General features: G+C 36.0%; 2 protein-coding genes and 1 pseudogene across 2 annotated transcripts; all 3 read right to left on the bottom strand.

Annotated features, from left to right (window-relative positions):
* Window positions 1-9,328: 9,328 nt before the first annotated feature.
* On the bottom strand, window positions 9,329-11,056 carry LOC112730488 (protein FAR1-RELATED SEQUENCE 9-like). Its single transcript, XM_025780601.1, has 4 exons — window positions 10,120-11,056; window positions 9,990-10,003; window positions 9,804-9,884; window positions 9,329-9,520 (listed from the first exon to the last, which is right to left on the bottom strand). The coding sequence occupies exons 1-4, from the start codon at window positions 11,054-11,056 to the stop codon at window positions 9,329-9,331; spliced, it is 1,224 nt and encodes a 407-aa protein (XP_025636386.1).
* A 201-nt stretch (window positions 11,057-11,257) lies between these two features.
* LOC112730411 (protein FAR1-RELATED SEQUENCE 5-like) lies at window positions 11,258-12,157 on the bottom strand. The gene has a single exon (XM_025780521.1). It carries the CDS (start codon window positions 12,155-12,157, stop codon window positions 11,258-11,260), a length of 900 nt encoding a protein of 299 aa, XP_025636306.1.
* A 17-nt stretch (window positions 12,158-12,174) lies between these two features.
* On the bottom strand, window positions 12,175-14,094 carry LOC112730330 (uncharacterized; annotated as a pseudogene).
* Window positions 14,095-16,523: the final 2,429 nt, after the last annotated feature.

Below are 16,523 nucleotides of genomic sequence, written 5' to 3'. Positions count from 1 at the left end.
AATGAAAATAAACATCAAAGAGAGCATGGAAACATAAAATTGCATTAAAAGAAAAGGGAATTCAATAAGGGTTCATCAACATAAAAGAGGGCAAAACAGGAATTTAACAAGAGAAACTAGAGAATTAAGACATTAGAATAAGACATTGTGAGGGAAAGAATATGAGTTCAAGGAATTACACTTAGATCTAAGGGAATTTAACCTAATCCTAACCTAATTCTAGAGAGAAGAGTGAGCTTCTTTCTCTAGAAAACTAGCTAAAGGCTCATGTTGACTAACTAAGTGCCCCCCTTTGCTCTAGCTTGAATTCTGCATGAAATAGCTTCAGGAATGGGTTAGAATTGGGCCTGGGCAGCTCATAAATCGCCCCCAGCGCTTTGCCTTTAAGTGAATCACATGCGAGCATCGATGCGTACGCGTCATGTACGCATCCGCGCCGTTTGGAAATTTCTCTATCCACGCATACGCGCCATGTACACGTATGCGTCACGATGCGACGTCACTTCTGCGCGCGCTTGCTTGGTACGCGTGCGCGCCCATTGATGCACTCACAATCCTTGTTTTCTCATGCATTCTCCACTTTGCATGCTTTTCTCTTCACTTCTTCCATCCAAGACTTGCCTTATGGACCCGAAATCACTAATAAACACGTCAAGGCATCAAATGAAATTATGGTGAATTAAAATCACTAATTTAAGGGCCTAAAAAGTATGTTTTTACATTTAAGCACAATTTAAGGGAGAATTACAAAACTCTGTTGTTTCATTAAACAACTGTGGGAAAAGGTGATAAAATCCCCTAAAATAAGTACAAGATAAACCACAGATTCGGAGTTTATCACTCAGCAAGAAAAGGGAAAGCAAAAGTACGTATGCAAGGAACTGGACGACGAGGAGCGTCCAAAGAAACTAACCGTCTGCTTTGGTCGAGAATCTATGCCTACTACGGAAGCCATTGTTGAGTTTTTTTCCAACTTGTTTGGTCAAGTGGTTCGTAGGGTGACAGTCATGCCTCGGAGGGACAAAGACTCTGGTGACTTTGCTTTCGTTCTTTTCAACGACGCCTCAATCTCGCGTATTATCATGGGGGACAAAAATGTTGTTCATCATTCCATACATGGGATGAAAAGTTGGATCAGATGGTGGACAGGAACACATTATCGCTGTGTGGATTAGTCTACAATACACGATGAAGGTTAGTTTCATTTTTTAATTTAGTTACACCAGAATGTCTTTTTGTTAGTAGAGCTAATAATGACGTTATGTGGAATTAAAGGAACCTCAAGCCATATACATCAAAAGCTCAAATGGTCTCTAATTTAAACATGTCGTCCATTATATCTTATTGGTTTTTGTCGTAAAATATTGATCAATTTGGTTCATTTATTGGATGTGGTCATGAAGATTAAATTCGAATATAACGAACGAGTGACTAGTAATTAAGTTCATGTAGTTTGGAGTCCTTTACAAAGATATTAGGATGTAGTTGAAGTTGTTGGGAGAAACGTAGTGGACATACCAGTTCTTTTTTTTGGAACTATACAAGTTGAATAACACCCCTTCTTAGTTTGATGTTAAGAAATTGGCTTGAATTATATGGTTGTGTATCATTTTTTAATTTGTTTCTAGGGCCCTAGAGCTGTTGTTAATTCCAAAAAAAGTTTCGTAAATGTCTAGCCTTACACACTATGCCCAAAAAATACAATTTAAAGCTAAACGAGACAGTGACAAAGTACCTGTTAGGAATTCAATATTTTGTCAACATACTAGTTTCAATTACTTTGTTTTTTTAAACCCAAAACGGGCAGGGCATCCCAATTTACAAATAAGAACATGAAGAAATGAAACAAACCCATGTTTCATGAGGGTTACAATATTATGGCATTCATGTTGTTCAAAATATAACAAACGTTCACCAAATGTCAAACAAAGCACATCACAGACAAAATAAAATACATTCACGACAACATTTAAACATAATTATGCTACACAGGAACTTTAAAAGATCTGCAGGCATCTGCTAGGTTGATCCATGCTTGCTGGATGAGTCAGGGGAGGTTGTGGGTCGCTACCGCTTACTAGAACCTGCGTCAGCCCCCCACCTTGTTGTCTCTTGTTGACACTATAGTAAAGTTCAAAAATTTAGGCATAACAATTGAATACATAACAATTTAGTGCAGATAAGAGTGCAAAGATGATGCTCACTTTGATTGCTGAGTATCCTCATGTTATTGTTGGCTATGATGGTGCGACCTTAGGAACACTTCGGTATGGTAGACTCTTAGTTGGGCTTCTTTGTCAAAGTATGCACCGTACCGCGACGATAGGCTGTGTATAATATGTTCGGGCAACACCTTGGAGGCATAGAGGTCGTCAATGACACATGGAGGTTCCGTTTTCTGATTAATGTCCCTGATAATCATGTAGAATACACCCCAACCAACGTACCTCAGTTCCACACTCAGCAAAGAAGATCATCTATACATGCGTCGTATCCTTCCTAAGTCAGCTGCCTTAATCCAGAAGCTGTCACCGTCTCTCCTCGGCGTCAAATAGAGGCAATTGTCTTGAGTGTCTATTAAATAAAGATCCGTCGTAGTGTACCACTTGAATAGATGCACGATATTAGGTGAGAATTAGATATCATCCTGTGGTCAAACAACACAAAACCATGGCACGTTAATGTTCGAAAGTTTTTTTAACACAAGCATATCAATGAACCAAGGAACAGTTGTGCATTATCGCACATCTGTTGCGAAGAGCCCAAAGACATAAAACTGGTTGTATGATTGTTGTATGTTCCTCAATGCATTAACATACCTAACCAACAGGAAGAAACAATGACAAATGAAAAATAGGGGAATGATAGCTAAAAAATAGTTGATTTATAGCCTATGTTTACGTGAATCTTTATTTACTGTCGGACACAAAATTGAACTCTTTCTGCATGCAGATTTGTAGATATGTTCCATTTAATTCTTTACAGATACAACATCATGGTGAATTATGATCAAAGGTGATATAAGAAGGAGATGCTTACCAAAATGCAGGTTCCATTGTTGTTTGAATTTTTTTTTTAGCATTGAAGAATTTGATTTTTCAAGGAAATTAAATTTTTTTGACATCTTTATAACCTACAAGCATTGATGAAGGGGGATTTACGGAGAGTTAGGATTGGGATAAAATGGATTATGTGTTGAAGAGTATTAAAAACGACACGTTTTAATACTTAATTTAAAATTTAAATTTTTTTTTATATCTCAAAAGCGTGCAACTTAAGTATCCTTTTCAGTATCCCTTTTTTTTTTTGAAAATACTCCTCCTTGTAACCCCAAGCAACAACCCTTGCTGCTGAAGGTTTCGTCTCCAAGAGATTCAACCCCGTGAAAATTCCATTCAAGGTAAACCTCTATGCTAACTCTTTTCCTGATAGCGATCAGTAATTATCACCATCTTCAAGCAATGTCCATTTAATAAAAAATTTAAAGATAGTTAAATCAATAAAAGCAAATTAAGATTTTTGAAAGGAACCTGTCAAGGATTTGGGTTTCGCATTTGTTCATCTGAAAAAGAATTTGTTTTTTTATTTGCTTAAAATTGTTCTGTTAAGGATCCAAAATTTCACGAGATTCACCTGTTTCATGAAACGGAAGTTGCACTATTTGTAGAAAAATTGAACCACTTTCTTTCCAATAACAAAAAGATGCATGTAAGTAGATTTTTAGCCGTAAGTTTCACTTGCATGAAGTTTTTATCATGAACTCTAATTTGATTCGATTGTGGCCATGAACTCTGTTTTATAGTTGCCATAGATGACGTCTTCCAGGGACAAGGGTAAGAGAAAGCTACCTATCAATCAAGGTAGCACGAAGAACTACAAGTTGAGGTATCTGAAGGCAGTAATAAGGCCATCAATGTTCAAACTGGTAAATCACCTCCCTTGACTACAAACCTTTGAATTCAAACATTATGTGATGCTATCAATTTTTTAACCAAACTTGAGTTCCGTGTAGCAGTCATTACCGATAACTCCGGATGAGCTCCCAAACCGTACCTCGTTCCTGGACCTGGTTGTGCCTGACGAAAGGAACAACCCCTTTTGGTGCTTTTGGTCACCAATTCAAAATGGCAAAATTGCCTTGACGCGTGGATGGCAGGAGTTCTACCAGACGTACAAAATCAATCTTGACTCCATGCTCTATTTCAAACACAAAGGAAACTCTAATTTCCAAGTCCAGATATTTGATTTTAGTGGCATTGAGAATTCATACCAACTCCGTGATCCGGAAGAACCACCATATGTAAGGACTAGTAACTTTCAAACTGCAAAGTGTATCAACATCCCTCCTTCAGCCAGGGTTAAAGCCGTTGCCGCTAAGGTATCTACCAAGTGGCCCTTTTTTGTGATGGATCTAACTGCTCGCATGATGTCGTCTCGATTGTTGGTAAGCGTATACTTGTTGTAACCTGCTGTTTAAAATTTTTTTTACTCAACAAGCATCAAGTTAGCTGATACATACTGAAATATCTTTTGTTAAAATTAGCCCAATGTCCCTCATCTTAGTCACTTCACTGCTCAGAGGCACCCTCTCATCCTTACACATGGACACATAAAAGTGGAAGCTACATACACAAGGTATAGTGGAAAAAGGGACGGTAGCTTCGGCGTTATATCTGGAGGATGGAAAAATTTTGCTTTATTGTGTAACTTTAATACAGGTGGTGTAGGGATCTTCGAGGTGATATCCACTGAGCCAATCACGATCATCCAGGTTCGATGCAGATAGGATGTCTTATGATAAGGACCAGATGGCGTTATGTGCCCCTGTTTGACATGTTTGTACATCTATGAAGCTAAAACTTTTCCCATAGTTTTAGGAAGTATGAAACTCAATTATCTGTTAGTTGGTTGTTGAAGAATTATATTTGCTTTTTGGTATGTCATGTATTTAAAACAAATTTGGATATTAACTCAATCAGATTCGCATTCGCCAACATAGGTTTTTGTACGGTTATAATTGGCATTGTCATTTTAACTAGCTGAGATTTATTTTGTTAAGATTAAATTGCAAACTAGCCTTTTTTATTTTTAGGAAAAAAAATGCCAAAATGGGTTTATTCCTTTTGGGAACAAACAGTTTTTTTTGTTGGCCTTTAATATCCACTCTTTTTTATCTCTAAAATTTATAAACCATTCTTCGTTGGAGAATTATATGTTTTGTTTTTTTTTTTGGAATTTGGTTACATGAGAATTTTTTTTTTTTTTGGTTGGTACTTGCACGTATTGTTTTAAAAAAATCCGGCCCAATCAATCAGAAAGACAACCAAACCACATGTTTTTGTTTAATGTATCTTTTTTATTAATGACTCAATGTTGGGTTATTTATTGTAGTTGGGCTTCGATCTCCTCAGGGATGAATGTCCGATGTTGTGTGGGTTTTTTTTTGTTTTCTTAGTCCAAGAAATGTTAAACAAAAAAGGGTAACTCGAGAAGGATGTACACACCAGCAATATTTGAAGGAAGCCATATGTCATCAGAGGCAGACACCAGCTATATTCGAAGGAAACCCTAAGCATATGTCATCAGAGGCAGATCCATATTCATCAACAAAATCGGTCGCCTCATACTTTTATATAATCTTTATAACTCGTCTGCCGTATCATGTTAGTTCTGGTGAGTACCTTTCGGGCGGTCAAATGCATCTCTTCATCATAAGTACTCATTCGTTTCTTCTTCGATTAAGATGATTTACTTTTTACATTGTTGATTATAAGGAACTGTGTGTTTCTCATCTGCCTTTTTTTATTTTTTTCATTTTGAAATCAGATGGACAGTGGTTGAAACATGGGTAACACCATGCAGTAGGTTGCAGCCATCGGGAAAGAAAATTGATGAAAATCCTAATATCCAAATGCAACAGGATTAGTAGTAGTTTGGTGGGTCCCTTTTTTTCAGGTATGTGAATATATGATTACTTTGCTTCATTGATTATGAAATTCTGTCGATGTGATTTTTTGCTTCTTTGTTTGTGCAACCAGGTTGGTACTTAGGTCAAAGATCAGGCCACCGTCTATCCAGAAACACTATCACGGATGAGGTGCATGCGAACAATAGTGACGATGATGGTGAATAACCTTTGCTGTTGCACGAAGGATGCATGAAGGCGCCATACACCCATAGTGGAACACATGTAAGCTTAACAACCAGTTTTTCTACAATGTGATGTATTAACTTTGTTGATGAACTTGTTAGGTGGAGGGTCAAATTCTGACTATAATTGTGTTTTTATGTATGTTGGTTTGGTATAGGCTGAGTTTGGATTGTACGGGATCACTGCAGAAATAAAAAATGATGCTAAATAACCATCTTCCTTGCTTTGGGTTGGATGAATGAGCTATCTGTAAACAGTGCCCGGAGCCGTATTCCTTCCGCCCACACCTGATGAATCGGTACGTACTATTGTACTTAGCTTTGTGTATGCCGTTAGAAAATAAGATGTTGAAATTTTGTCCGTAGAAAACCAAATAAAAGGGGTTTTGTTGTATTTTCTTGTGGGTCATTACGAAGATTAATGTACTGGTGTTGTCCTCTACAACAATAAGCATTATTTAGATAGTGCAGCATACTATTAAATTCGAATTCGTTGGAATTACCAACTGGAAATGAAATAAACACAAAAGAGAGTAAGAAAGAAGTGGTTAGTGTTTGGCTGAATGAAGGTTTGGTATAGAATTCTCGAGTTACAGGGATTAAAGTCTGTGTATTTTGTGGTATGTACGTGTTACGGTAAATCCTAGTTTAAATTCGTTGTGATCCATTAGGGTGACTCGGAGGTTGATTATTCGAGTTTGAAAACTTTCTATGACGATCACTGCTGTATGGGAAATGATTTTTTGATTCGGATGGTGGCGATCGTTATGAAATTTCTCAAACTTGAATAATCAATCTTTAAGGTACTCGAACGAATCACCATGAATTTGAATTTGGATTAACTGTTACGCTTAAAAACCACAAAATATCCATGCTTTAATCCTAGCAACTCATCAATTCTGTGCCAACCTTCATTCAGCCAAACACTGAGATCTTCTTTCATGCTCCATTTTCCTTTTATTTCATGTTTGGTTGGTAGTTCCAACGATATCGGATTTAACGGTTGTCTATAACCTTTGTTTCAAATTTCATTTTAGCAAGTGATTTTGTTATACTGCTTGTAGCTTAGTAATAATTAACACAGAATGTCTTATTGGAAATTATTCTAACACATTCACAACTACATTCATGAGGAGGAGCCGGAGTTGGAGGTACGCTTTCTGTATGTTAGATTGATGCTGCGATGCCATCTCACAAATCAGTTAGTATCAGAATGAAAAAATTTCATGTATATAGTTCATATCCAAATCAATAATTGTTGGGTTTTCAAAATCAATAAAAAACTTGTTAGACAAATGAATTTTCAATCGTCTTGTATGGGATAAACATAACATGGGGGAAGGAGGGAGATTGTAGTGATTGGTTGTGTTAATGCTGGTACAGAGTTGTGTAGTTATTGGGATTAAAGCTTGGGTATTTGTGGTTTTTGAATATGAAGGAGATTCTAGGTTTAGGATCCTAGTGAGGCATTCGAGTGAATCGGAGATTGAATATTCGAGTTTGACCAATTTACGTTATGACGATCATTACCATGTGGGAAATAATTTTCCAATTCATATGAGGGAGAGCATTATGAAAACTTCTCAAACTTGAGTATTCTATCTCCGAGGCACTCAAACGGATCACCACCAACTTAAATCTAGCTTCTCCTTTGTATTTAAGAACCACAAAGTACACATGCTTTTATTCGAATAACTCTACAAGTCCGTTTCAGATTGCATTCAACCAAATACTATCATCTTCATTCTTGCTACATTTTACATTCCTTCTATCCTATACATTCATTCCATCCTCGCTGAAACTTCCAAGCCCGTCGGTTTTGATAGCCTTTTCCAGTTTCGATTTAAGGGAATACAATAAGAATGAATGAAGTGGGCAAAATAGACACGAAACAATTAATAACACTAGCTTGTTGTTGTAGTGTCCCTATGAATTAACTATATATGTTGCTTCTATAATACCTTAATGAGATTGATATGCTTAATATAAATTATGACACTAGGTTGTTATTCTAGTGTCCTTGTTAATTCACTGTATCTGATGCTTCTATAACAATTTAATGAGATTCTTATGCTTAATATAAATTGATCACAACTTTAATATTTTTTTTTTTTTTGCAAGAGGCGCTTGTGGGTTTTGGGTGACTACATGGGTGAGTTGCATGTTCAAATGGATGGATGAATCAAGTAATTATAATCTTGTAGTCTTGCTTTCTTGAACTGTCTTCACATATACTTTTGTTACAGTGATTGTTTATTAATTTTTAATATCAGGTAATAATACTCTACAATGTTACGGATGACAGATGAACACATTTTTGAAACGTTCAGGTAGAAATCCCAGGAAGCAAAACCCTGCTTATCAAACTCATGCTGTAGTCAAATAGCTGAAAATAGAGAAAGATTCGCTAATGTTAAAGGAAATGTCCCTTAGGTTTCAAACTGTTATTGTTCCTAATGTTAAATTATGTCAGTATCTAAGATCAACATCTTCAAAATGTCATTGTTCATAATAATCGAAACTGTGATATTCTCAAATATAAATGTGTTTATGTTTACATCTTTCGCTTTATATAGAATAGATTCATGACACATAACGAATTCCCTAAAACGGTATAAGAAACACTCGCTATATTTGAAACTACTTTCATACACAAGGTGTCATTTCTCCTAAAAAAATTTGCGATGACGATAGGAAATTCATAATAACAAAAGAGGTTCACAACCTGAAAGTAACAAAAGAGATTTACAACCATCAACCAAACATTAACCCTGGAGACTACGACCCATTCAAGCTAATAATTTGGTTGCTAAATCAAATGCACTAAGTAGGAAAAAAAATCCATTAACACAACTCTATTAGAGCAACTATATTGCATAATTACAATGGTTGGAACTCCTTACCCCAAATTCAACCACAATTAACTGCAACTAAAGTACAGCAATGTAAGCAAAACACATACATATTATTGAACATAATTATCATCCTAATAGACATATTCACAGTTAATGTAAATAACTACAAATTAAAACTCCTCAATACCAAGCAATAGCAAAGTGTCCTAAATTCAGAAGACTAATTCTTCCAATTGGTCAAAGTGTCCTCATATTCACAATTAAAACTCCTTATGGACATATTTGCGTTGCACTAAATTCAGAAGACTAATTCTTCCAATTGGTCAAAGTGTCCTATGCATCGACACGAACAATGCCATATACGATCCTTGTTTGTTTCCACAAGGCATTGAAGATGGTAACAGATCTCGGACATCGTTCTGCACATGTGGTGTGTCACATTTTTCATCCATGACATCATTAAAGCATTCATAGTTTGTGAATGAATGTACCTTGTCCTGCTGTGACTCCTTCACCTGGTTATAACATGATTATCGCCAATCAGAAACCATAATCGTTCATAAAGGCATAATGTTCATTCATCGCAAAGTGGTTAAAAGGAGTTTTACGCATCGCACCTGTGTTAACGAGTAGAGATTTTTGTTGAAAAATCCATTCATGGATGTGATGTCAATGGATTCACTGCTTTCATGGAGGCTCCACTATTTTATAATTTTTTTTAAACAATAGGAAGGACATCTTCATTAATTTACCCAGTTCATGTGACGAAAATCAAAGGTTTACATTCACAAAAATTACCTCATCAAATGTGTTGTCGTTACCCTTCCGGTTCCTCATACCTGTCGTTGTAAATTTCCTTGATCCACCCTTTTTAAAAGGCTGCACAAATAGAGAAATACATATTAATAGTTTAATGATTTTTAAAGGGACACCCACCGAAGAATATTTCCCAACATCAGCTTAGTTAGAATAAACAAATTGTACCTTGGTCTTAGGTCCTGAATGATGTTCGGACTTAACTGAGAATGACCTCCAAGAATATTAGCAAACCTTTTTGGACTAAAACCTTAGTCCTTCGTTGATGCATTGGTGTCTGATCAATCGCAAGGATTACCTTGCATACTATGCTGCATCAGATCTGGACAGTGCTTGTAGTAATGACCGTACTTGTGGCAATTAGAGCATGCCCTCTTCTTCCTCCAAGAAGACCTCTTGGAAGGGGCTCCTTTGCTTTTGACAACAAAGGGATCGTTGATGCCTTCCACGTTAACATTAGGAGTTGACTTGCCTTGTTTGCGTGACTGCAGGCGGATAACTAACTTCACAAGTTTAGACTGGATTTCGTCAAAGTCTACAAGATCTTTGCAAGCAATATCACATAGCTTGTTGCAATTCGATGCCAATGCACCAACTCGAAACTTTAAGACCTTTTCGACGTCATCATTCACAAGCATTTCTAAGCTAATAAATTCATTCTTTGCATTCTTTGTCCATCTTTTGTAGATCAACGAATTTGGAAACTCAAGTATGTTTTCGAACTTCATGGAATAGAAAACATGACTACAGGGAATACCACGTGATTCAAATAGCTTGCACGAGCACGAGAACAGATTCTTACTTCTATCGACTTCCACTTGTCGATCTTTGGCCGAGTCTCCGAGAGCAGTCACACTGAACTCTACCTTGTCCAAGGTTGTGCTTAGTACCTTGATATTCAAAGCCCCTGCCCTCTGAATCTCATTACAAATTTCCTTGAAAATGTTTCGAGTGAAATAACATGATGCAGATCTTTCATATACCTCCAACGAGGTAATCATCACTGGCTCTGAGCACTGAGACTTAAAGTTAGCTATTAATTCATTGTTTCTATACTCTTTTAAGGCCCTATCCAGGTTATGCATGAATTCAATGAGGGTGTTCTTGCGATTAACATAAAATCGGATGAGAGAATTTATACCTTTACACTGTGAGGTCGTCCTTATGTAACCGAAAAACTTATCCCAGAGGAAATAATGGGACCACATCGCACGAGTTTCGTACATCTTTTCCATCCAGGTACTTCCAGCAAGGTTGTGCTTATCCAAAATGGCTGCCCATCTCCGATCAAAGTCTTTGTGGTCGTTATTATCGTATATAAGACCCTTAAAATCGCGTAGGAAATTAGGATTCTTTATATTTTCACAGGCATTTCTCGGAAGATGCCTTCCGCATAACCGATGGGTCGCATCAGGAAGAACATTCTTGATTGCATCTCAAAGGTCTCCTTCAGTTATTACTACTTTAGGACTTTTCCCACACATCGCTTCAACAAATGTTTCCAGCAACCACTTATACGTCTCTGTGGTTTTGTCGGATAGTAGGCCAGAGCCGAAGATAACAGTCTGCCCATGATGATTGCATCCAGAGAAAATGACCAAAGTTTTGTTGTATTTATTCTTCTTGTACGTTGAATCAAAGGCAACAATATCTCCAAAGTAGTGATAATCGACAATTGATTGCCCATCTGCCCAAAAAATATGCTCGAGCCTGTCATCACTGGTGAACGTATACTTCCCAAAGAATAGCGGATCGTTGTTTGACTTGCCAATCAAATAGTCTATTGCCGCATTGGCATCCCCATTTTTAACTTTTGACCGATGATAATGATCAATGTGGTTGTACAAATCTTTGCGTGTGAAACCTGCATGACGATATCTACGCTTTTGGAACGCAAGATACCCCATAATATTGTAGGTCTTGACACCAAAATTATGAAGATTTTCCACTTGGACTTTATCAGTAATAGTGAGACGACAATTGGCCGGAACCAGATGCGCAAATTGGGGTGGCGTCAGATCGTGGTTGTGAGATTCCACAAAACATGATACCTTCCATCTACCGCAGCCGTAGTCAAGCTTTACCCTAAGCCAAGCCGGACACTTGGTTCGTGTTAGTGACCTTGCCTCCCTTGATTTATCATCCAGATCAAGATACCTCATATTCCTCCTGCCCTCCTTATTGCAAACAAGTTGCCTACTAATGATTCTACCTTGATTATCCCTAACCACGTCATCCTTTCTCGTTACAAATCCATGCCAACAAGAATAAGCATTATAAAATTGGCAAGCCTCATCCTCTGTCCTAAACTCCAGGTTCCAAATATCATCCACCATTAAATTCGCTATCCTTTTTACACCACAAACTTCTTACTCTTACTAGTAGAATCCAGCGAATCCACATTGTCATCTTCAGCCTCATCTTCTGCATTCGGTTGATAGTCGAAATCATCACCCAAATCATTATCAGAATCATTCTTGACATCATCCTCGTTTCTAGACATCATTTTACGCCTGCCATAATTTTACCCAAAAATGTCAATAAACAGAGCCAATGGCAACAACAACAGGAAGCTAAACTAAGCTGCATGTAAAATTAAATGAACCAAACCCAATTAAACTAACCTAATTGTTTACAACCCCAGTATAAGATTTTAATTTCAATTCCCCAAACCTAGCCACTGCATAGAATTGGATAATGTTACTTAATTTCCAAATTCCAGAGTAGCAACCCAACACCATAAATAGAGAACTGTTGAAAAGGCATAGACTATCATCAAAATTAAACTAATATGGATTAACAAAAAAACTTAATCGGACATACCTCGATGACAACCAAAGGTTGAGCTTGAACGGATAAAAAATGCACTCCTAGAGGGAGGTGACCTTACCTAATCCGACGCACCCAATTCGAAGGCAGCCGAAAAATGGGGATGGTAAACCAGCTTCCACCAGCCACAGTTTCATCACAACATCAGTTTAGCATTCGCCCCTCTCTTCAGTTTACGTCGATGCCTAGCCGATGAAACCAGAGTACCAGTTCTGGCTCCTGTTACTCGAAGGAGATCATTCTTGCTAAATGGACGCTGGGTATAAAACGAAGGCAAAAAAAACCAAACAGGGTTGGATAGTGGGTACTAGGATAACAAATTTCAGTGCTGGAGGCTATGCGTTTTCCAAGTTCTGAGAGATGCACGTTGAATTTCAGGAAGAGATGGAGGGTATTTTTTAAAATAAAAAACAAGTTAGAGATTATAAACTATAATTGCAAATGTTTCTCAATACACTATACAGTATGTATATACACTAATTAATGTAGTATCTGTTATGGTATATGTTCATTAAAGACTTTTTCTATAACCAATGAATAAATTAATGAAAGGTTGAAAATTTTTTTATCAATGGCTGGGATAATGACACATATGCAAGGGTAATTTACCCACAAAATTGACATGTGTTTGGAAGAAATCACCTTAATTTTAATTGATAATTCCATAAATACCTTCGCCTTTTCTCTTTCTTTCTCATCTTTCTTTCAGCACCATTTTTGTCCTCTTCCTCCTCACTATCATGTTTTTCATCAATCAAACTCAACCTGAATTTCTTCACATCTTCCACAGCAGCGCTTCTAAACAACCCAACATCAACAATATCAAACACCATGTGACACCCACGTGACTTGAGAATTGAGATCCCTTGATCTATCATGCAGCATAGCAAACCCAGACAAATAAGTCCCCATGCCGAAGCCACCACCGCTGTGCCTTTTTAGAATGTTAGCCTCAGCCTCCCTCATTAACTGCCTCACGTTCCTATTTCCTGGGTCCCACAAGTACCTCATACTCGCACTCAGATCCAACGATCCCATTTGGATGAAATCAATGCCATCAACGGCTAAAATCTCACCAACATTCTTCACTCCCTCAACAGACTCAACTTGGAACATAATCAACATCTCTTCTTGGTAACTACCAAGGTAACCTTCATCTATGTCGTAACCAGAAGCCTGGACGACGGAGTGAGCCAAGCCATGGATCCCGATGGGAGGAAACCGGAAGAACGACACGATGTCGATGACGGATTCTGTGGAATCGATAATTAGAAACACGATCCCCCTGTGTTCGTAAGTCAAGGGATTTCTTAGTCCAAGTGGCGGAGCTCTCAGGAATGCGGAAGATTGCGGCGGTGCTGGTGCCGATGGCTGCAAAAGTGTGGAGACAGGGGAGCACGTCAGAGATTCCGCCATGGCCGTGCTCCATGTTGATGACGACGAAATTGTAGCCTACAAGTCAGCGATTTCGGTGAGAGTTGAGGAGAAGGAGAAGAGGAAAAGGCCATGGAGTGTGTCGTCATTTTAGAGGCGTGACCTGAGGTTTTCGGGAAGACAATGCGGCGGTTGTGTTTATAACAGAGGAAGCTGAGACGGCAGAAAAGACATCGCCACCGTAGGATTTGGGAATAAACAAAGTGTTGAGTCTGGTGATGGTGAGAGTTTTGAGGGGCTTGGGTTTGAATGCATAATATGAAGGAATGAGGATTGAATGGGACTTTGGGTTTGGGAGAAGAGAGGAGAAGAATAAGGTGGTTGTTGGCAAGGTGGAGATGTTTGGAAAAGGTGGGAATAAAGTAGATTCGGTGGAACAATGAATTTACAGTGGAGTTAGTAATGGTTATAGAAAGCAGATGAAGAAGGAAGAGAAAAGAAGGAGGGAATTTATGGAATTACAAACAAAAATTTAATTATTGGTTGTTTTTGTCGTATAAAATTTATCTTGTATAGGTGTAATTTTAGTTTTAATTTTTCATAGTCATTTTGTGAGCATATAAATTTTTCATGGTCAGAAATGGCTATTTACTCATACTAATAATAATAAAATACTGTTATAATAATATTCATTAAATGAATTTAATTGTAATTAATTTTTAATTCCTTTATTTTATTTATTATCATTCTAAGATTTAGCAAACATAAAAGCCTTGTTTAATAGGTTTATTATTTTTAGAAGAATCATGAAGGCTGTATACTCCTTCAGAGGTCAAGAATCACAACTCTAGTTCAATGATAAGCACAATTAGGATAGGCTAAGGAAATTTACAAGAAGTCACATTTATCGTTGTAAATAATGACATTTGAATTCGACCTTAATACGGTATCTATGTCAGAAGGAGTTGAAGAATAATTTGAACAACAGACGGACTCACTCGATGATATTATTGTCAGGCAATCAATTTTCAAGAATATGAAAAACCACACTAATTTTGATGAGGCATGGTAATGAACTGTTATAATTTTTTTGTATTTTTATGTGCATTTATAATTATACTATACTAACTAAGTTCATACACATAACATTCATAAGTTCATATATATAACATTCATAATTACATAAAACTAACATGTAAAAATTAAATTCATGTTTATTAGATATTACATTTATACAATTTTTTTTAGTTATTGCATAAGTAACTATCAAATTAACACAGATGTTTTTAAATCATAATTGAATTTGAAAAAATATCAAATTCTTAAATTAATTTATTCAAATGATAAATTTACCCATAACATCCATAAATTCATACACATAGCATCCATAATTTCATATTAATAACATTCATAATTTTGTACTCATAATATTCATAATTTCATACATATGATGTCTATAATTAATAAATTATTATGATTAATATTATCAAATTTTAAACTATGCGTCTTATTGTATTCTTCAAATTATCTCATATGTGCACTAATATGTCATAATTTTAATTATTTTAATATTTTTATTTAATATTTATACATATACTTATTTATTAATTTTAATATGATGAGTTAATAATTATTTTTAAAAATTTATTTTTTAATTTTTGTTTATATTTTATATTTTATTTTTTTTAATAGTCTATATATAAAATATGAGTTGTATAATAGTTGTTGTTAAATTTTTTTAATTTAACCTCTATAATTTCTACAGAGAAATTATATTTTAATGGATAATAATGTGATTAAGAGATGTTAAGAATTTGATTTAAAAAAACTAAAATTGATTTTAAAAAGAAGATTAATAATTTTAAGCATGTAAAAAAAATAGATAATAAAGAGAATGAATAATAAAAAAATATATCACTTATCTATTAAAAGAATAAAAATTTTTATATAATATTTTTATATTATAATTATTTCTTGGTACCTAGCATCACCCAAATAAAAATAATGATAATGGCTTACGTTTGTGAAGTAATGTTGAGTTGTTAGACTACTACGAACGTGATTCATTCTAAAATAGAATACATTTACGTTGGGCTTAATTTGGGGGCAAAGTTAAATCTTTAGTCTAACTCAACCCAAGATGGACGCAATCAAGAAACTATTGTCCAAGACCAAAAAAAAAAAGAAACTATTGTCATTATCATTACATGCCTTATTTTTAGACACACATATATTATAGGAAAGCTTTCACATATGTCATTGTACTTTATTGCCTTACTGCTATGCCAGTGAGGAGAGGCGTTAAAATATATAATATAATATTTAGATGGTGCAGATGTGTGATTAAATAATGCTGTAGACTATTGAGAGAAAGAGTGCAGGTAGATCCTAGCACTGGTCATTTCCTTAACCCGTTTTATACTTATGAAAATGACGTTATGTGTCCTTTTTCTTAGCCAAACTTGAGAGGAAATTTGTCGGCTTAGTGGACCCATATTT

Source organism: Arachis hypogaea, chromosome 1, assembly GCF_003086295.3.
Source record: "Arachis hypogaea cultivar Tifrunner chromosome 1, arahy.Tifrunner.gnm2.J5K5, whole genome shotgun sequence".
Taxonomy (NCBI): domain Eukaryota; kingdom Viridiplantae; phylum Streptophyta; class Magnoliopsida; order Fabales; family Fabaceae; genus Arachis; species Arachis hypogaea.
Note: the sequence above shows the minus strand (reverse complement) of the source record. Positions and strands in the feature narration are given on the sequence as shown.

Coding starts and splice junctions, on each gene's coding strand:
- LOC112730411 (XM_025780521.1), bottom strand. CDS start 12,157: ATGGTGGATGATATTTGGAACCTGGAGTTTAGGACAGAGGATGAGGCT.
- LOC112730488 (XM_025780601.1), bottom strand. CDS start 11,056: ATGGAAAAGATGTACGAAACTCGTGCGATGTGGTCCCATTATTTCCTC. Junction 9,521..9,803: donor ACGACAACACATTTGATGAG/GTAATTTTTGTG, acceptor TGTTATAACCAG/GTGAAGGAGTCACAGCAGGA.